The following is a 5,523-nucleotide window of genomic DNA, read 5'->3' as shown; positions in this document are numbered from 1 at the left end:
TCATGAAACAGAGGCAGAGAGAATAAGAGAGCATTATTTTTATGTTTTAATTTAAGGCAAGGTAAGAGATGAACATTTCTTAGAGCAGGAACACTTGATGGAGTGAGGGTTATGACTACAATGTACAGGCAGGCAAGTAGGGAGAAAGGAAAACTAACAGTGTCCTCAGCAGTCATTAAGCCTGTAATTGAGAACATTCTTTGCTCAGGAATTGTCACAGGTGGATCGAACATTAGCCTTGAGGCTATATCTCCAGTAGAGCCTCTGCATTGCCCACATCCTCCCTACATGAAGCATTCTCAGCAGTTTCTATGCTTTGGTGGAGGAAATGTCACCCTGTAAGTGTCTGTGCATGGCTCTGTTACTTTTATTATTTCCCTTGAACTCTTTGAATAAGACACAAGATCTTCCTATCTGTACACCTTCAGAGAATCTTCTTCCATTGCCGGCAAAAAATAAGTGAAATGAATCAGAAAATTGAGCTGAATTCTTTATTAAGCAGATACCATGCCCTTCAAGGACGTGTTATTTTTCCATAATAAAATCTATGGAAATAGGGTCTTCCATTAGTCCCCAGGAAACCGACCAGGACCTCAATGATACTTGTGAGCCAGGGCATTTGCCACACCAGCCACCACCTTCTGATAGGCAGCCTGCACCTGTGGGGTGAAATCCTTTCCAAAGTGGTGGGCCAGCACAACCACCAGCACGTTGCCCAGGAGCTGTGGGGAAGTGACAAGAGGTGTGAAGATGATTAGCAGAGAGAATGCAGCCTGGACTCAGAATATTTTAGCCTCATCTTAAGCTGTGCTTAGCATGGTGGCCATAAAATAAGTGCAGAACAATTACTGGATTTTAGCTGCTACTACCAATATGAAACCTACTATATCAGTCATGGTCGATATGCAAAAATATTTTCCCTATTACTATAACACAGAAATTAAATTCTCACTATTATTCTTTAGAATAATACAAAGCAGCTTAATATGTTCCATAATCCTTATCTTATAAGGAAGAGATTAGAGAAATTATTGAAAGTAAGAAAAACAACAAAAAAAAGATTAAAAATAGAAAAGTTTTTCTTTTCTTTTCTTTTCTTTTTGCAGTTTTTTTTTTCTTTTTGGCCGGGGTTGGGTTTAAACCCGCCACCTCTGGCATATGGGGCCAGTGCCTACTTCTTTGAGCCACAGGTGCCGCCCCCCCCAGAGTTTTTCTTTTAATTACAAATGTACAATATCTTGATTTGGTTATTATACAATGTATATATACATATCAAAACGTTTCACTTTACCCCACATGTTATTATGTGTCAACTAAAATTAAAATAAGTAAAGTAGGTAATTAGAAATTTCCAAACAAAAAGTAGCAACATACTAAGTAGACTATTATACTCTTCCAGTTTCGTTTGTTTTGTTTGTCACTTCAGTTATTGTGGCTATATTTCCCATTTATTATATAAAAAATTAAATTGTTAAAAGAACCACAATAAATTACAAAAAAGAAAAAGAAAAAAACAAAACAATAGGAAAGAATGGTTGTGAAGAAAAAATAAATAAAATAATCCTGAAGGGCTCCTGGTGATGCCACCTGATACCTCTTTTCCATTCCAAACTGAACCTGGTGTTCATGTCCCTCCATTCAGCATGAATTTGACAATAGAAAGAAAGAAAGAAACCATGGAAGGTCCATAGACTCACCCTGAAGTTCTCAGGGTCCACGTGCAGCTTGTCACAGTGCAGCTCACTAAGCTTAGCAAAGGTGCCCTTGAGGTTGTCCAGGTGATTCAGGCCATCGCTAAAAGCACTCAGCACCTTCTTGCCATGGGCCTTCACTTTAGGGTTGCCCATGACAGCAGAAGGAGAGGACAGGTCCCCAAAGGATTCGAAGAACCTCTGGGTCCATGGGTAGACAACCAGCAGCCTGAGGGGATGAAAGCAGCCCAGGAGACAGATACAGTCAGCGCTTGTCAGAAATTCAGGGGACTGCTCTGTCTCCACATGCCCAGCTTCCATTTGCTTCCTTAAGCCTGTCTCATATCCCAATACCTACCTGCCCAGGGCCTCACCACCAACGTCGTCCACATTCACCTTGCCCCACAGGGCAGTGACGGCACTCTTCTCCTCACCAGTCAGGTGCACCATGGTGTCTGTGGTTGCTAGTGAACACAGTTGTGTCAGAAGCAAGTGTAAGCAGCAGTGGTCCCTGCCCTGCCTTTTATGCCCAGCCCTGGTTCCTGCCCTCCCTCTGTACCTATGAGGAGATAGGCTGAACCCAGGGTGTGGCTCTGCTAGGGGGAGGCCTGAATGTTGGTGGCAGTGCTTGTCTGTGGTAGTTCTGGCACTCAATTAGGAGTCTGACTTCACATCCTCAGCTCTCCCTGTCTGTAGCTCTTGTTTGCATCCCAGCAGCATAGATTGCTACTAAACACATTCTCCTTGGCTAGTCCACTTACACAATTTTGAGAATTGGAGCCTGGCAGCCTTATTAGAGATGCTTCCACAGCTTTCTTATTACAGGGATGAGGAATCAAGGTTCAGAGAGTGGAAGGGAATGATTTGCTATCTTTTTCAGCTAGCAGACAGAATTGATAAATATGAATCCAGTGTGCCCTATGCAAAAGTTACACTAATAGGTTTTGGGGGTAAAGAAATGGAAAAAAAGAGAGAATTCAATGCAGGAAGAAATATAAAGAAGTAAAAAGTCAATTACATCTCAAAGGTGTGAGTAGCATGAGGTAAGCAATGATTTCAAATGAGAGGCTGACCAGGGACTTCTGTTTCTGCCTAGACTAATATGGGAAGGTGTCTAGGGGAGCAGAGGAACTTCTGTGAGTTAAAAGCAGGATTAAGAACAGGGGAGGCATTCAGATTATTTATTTTTTCCTAGACCGCCAAGAAATCTGTGTTTTAGTATACTTTTCTTTATTTTAATTTCCATTTCTCTATATATTTCATTTGTTTGTTTAATCCTCCTTTTACTAAAATTTACATTAAGACTATTTTCAAGATCCTATTTTCAAGTGCTGATATCAGAAGCATGTATATATGAAAAAGGTATTTTTGGGATTTTTGGATATGCCTTTTGCCCTAATCCAGTGTCATAGAAAATCCATAGACATGGGCGGCGCCTGTGGCTCAAGGGGTAGGGCGCCGGTCCCATATGCCGGAGGTGGCGGGTTCAAACCCAGCTCTGGCCAAAAACCAAAAAAAAAAAAAAAAAGAATGAAAATCCATAGACATTATGAAATAATAATTTATAATACATTTGTGTCGTACATTAAATAGACAAATTGTCAAGGCTACATACAGCTTTGATATCTTGATTGGCAGAAACTATCACCTTCTTAATGACTTCCCTAGAAATTTCATATGCTCAGAAATGGTTTTCCTAAGTTCTTCAGCTTTGGTTCCTTCCATAATGATTGGCTTATTGGTCACTATCTTATACTGGCAATTGCTACAGACACCATTATCCCAGCTTCAAGGCAGGGATGCTGCTCTAACAGTTACTGCTTATTATGACTGGAATCCAAAACAGATGTTTTCCTCTATTCCCCATAATCCTTCAGGGAAAAGACTGTAAATTAATAAGAATATTAAACACTCAGGCAGACCAGGCAATTAAGTTATAAAGGAGGATCAATAATGATAAATGTGGTTATGGTTATGTTCCAAGCCTCACGTTCAAATCCAGATCAGTACTCAAAGGTCTTGTGAAACTATCTAGGACCACTGCCATCTTCACAATTGTGACCTTGCCTTCACTTCATGAGAAGATCTTACAGTGTGTTTATTGTACTTTGACTTCAGCATCAATCATCACTAAACACACATATACACTCACACACAGACACACTCATACACACACAGACACTCACACACACAAACACACACTCTCTCTCACACACACACTTACGAGATGTGCTCAGAAAAGAAATAGTGAGACTGCAGTTGTTAATCTTCCCTAAATCTTTATGTTTAATATGCACATAGGCATGGTCTGACTATAGCTAAGAGAATGGATATTACTTTGCTTCAAGAGATCCATGTCCTCTTAAATTCTTCAGTATTGCGATTTTTTGGCCAAACTTTGTGACTAGATTCATTGACAACTTCCAGAAGTAGAGGAATAAAAGATGGTACAGTAAACTATTTTGTTCTTTCCTTGACATTTTGGAGAACAGCAAAATAGTACATTTCTCTGGGTTTTTTTATTATTAATATACATCAGCTTTATTCAAGTCACCATGCAAGCTGCAGCAGGTACGAAGATGAATAAATCATATTCCCACCCTTGAAAGTGTATAAAGAGGGGAGACAAGATGGCGGACTGAAGCCAGCTTTCAACAAAGGCTCCCGTCCAGAAGGAGAGTTAAGAGACAGGAATTTAGTAAGTATCCTGGTGGACTTGAGCCTCACCAAGAGAGAAGGCTGAAGAACGCACATCAACACCGCTGAGGCAAGTTGTGATCACAAGGACGCAAACAAAAGGTACAAAATCCACCACCAAGCGGACGGGAGTCCCCCTCCCCCATGAGACCAGCTCTAGAGCCCCACAATTGAACAAGCGGGCAGAAATTAAAGGCCCTCCCACTACACTCCACGGGAGAGACCTTCTAAAAACTGGACCTACCTCCCCTACTCGGGTGCCGTGGCGTTCTCCTGCCGGACATAGGGCTGAATAAAACTTTGGGAATCCTTTGCCGGCAACCCTGAATCCCCGGCACTCCCCTCCCGCCCACTGAGGTCTGGAGGCCTGTCCCCCAGGACTTCGGATCCTTGGGTGATTTCTCAAGGGGAGTGGACAGTCCCCGAGTTGCGACTGGTCAGCATTGACTCTGAGGCGCGCCGAGTGAGGAGAGGGCACCGGGCTGAGGGGGAGTCACGCCTCGCGGCACTTCCCTGTGGTGCAGTGCACCAACCCTCCCCAGGCATACGGGGCCCAAGACTGAATCAGACTCTGGCCTCCCCGCTGAGAGCTGAGAACCCCTACTCTCACTCGGGGTCTGAGGGCCTATCCCCCAGGAGTTCGGCTCCTTGGGTGATTTCTCGAGGGGAGTGCACAGTGCCTGAGCTGCGTCAGATCAGCGCTGACTCTGGGACACGTGAGCGAGGAGAGGGCACTCTGCTGAGGGGAAATCAAGCCTTGGCGGCACTTCCCTGCGGTGCAGTGCAGGAGCCCTCCCCGGACCGTAGTATTGCGTGAAACTGAATGAAACTCTAGCTTCCCCCCACCCCACTCCCAATCGGGGTCTGGGGGCCCATCCCCCAAGAGTTCTGATTCTTGGGGGATCTCTTAAGGGGTGTGGACCCAGCACAAACTGCGGCCGCTCAGTGCTGACTCTGGGGCGTGGGACAGAGGAGAAAAGGGTCGCCTGAGTGCCCACACCAGAGCAGCAGTTCCCTGGAGGTAGATCAACAGCCGTTTTTTCTTTAACGGCAGAACGCTCACTTCTGGATATTCTGAGGCCACACCCCCTGTCTCCCTGGGCAACCAGAGGAGGCCACCGGTGACACGGCTCAC

General features: G+C 44.2%; 1 protein-coding gene across 1 annotated transcript; it reads right to left on the bottom strand.

The window, feature by feature from the left end:
• Nucleotides 1-477: 477 nt before the first annotated feature.
• Nucleotides 478-2,239, bottom strand: LOC128565218 (hemoglobin subunit beta-like). Its single transcript, XM_053561584.1, has 3 exons — nucleotides 2,050-2,239; nucleotides 1,698-1,920; nucleotides 478-722 (listed from the first exon to the last, which is right to left on the bottom strand). Exons 1-3 carry the CDS (start codon nucleotides 2,139-2,141, stop codon nucleotides 594-596), a joined length of 444 nt encoding a protein of 147 aa, XP_053417559.1. The 5' UTR covers nucleotides 2,142-2,239; the 3' UTR covers nucleotides 478-593.
• Between the last annotated feature and the right edge of the window lie 3,284 nt (nucleotides 2,240-5,523).

The sequence above is a fragment of the Nycticebus coucang genome, chromosome 14 (assembly GCF_027406575.1).
Source record: "Nycticebus coucang isolate mNycCou1 chromosome 14, mNycCou1.pri, whole genome shotgun sequence".
Classification (NCBI taxonomy): domain Eukaryota; kingdom Metazoa; phylum Chordata; class Mammalia; order Primates; family Lorisidae; genus Nycticebus; species Nycticebus coucang.
The sequence above is the reverse complement of the archived record's forward strand: the minus strand, read 5'-3'. Positions and strand labels throughout refer to the sequence as shown.

Excerpts from the sequence above, each read along its gene's own strand:
- LOC128565218 (XM_053561584.1), bottom strand. The coding sequence starts at position 2,141 with ATGGTGCACCTGACTGGTGAGGAGAAGAGTGCCGTCACTGCCCTGTGG. Across the intron at positions 1,921-2,049 it reads GGTGGTGAGGCCCTGGGCAG|GCTGCTGGTTGTCTACCCAT; the intron begins GTAGGTATTGGG and ends TCATCCCCTCAG. Across the intron at positions 723-1,697 it reads TGGACCCTGAGAACTTCAGG|CTCCTGGGCAACGTGCTGGT; the intron begins GTGAGTCTATGG and ends ACTTCCCCACAG.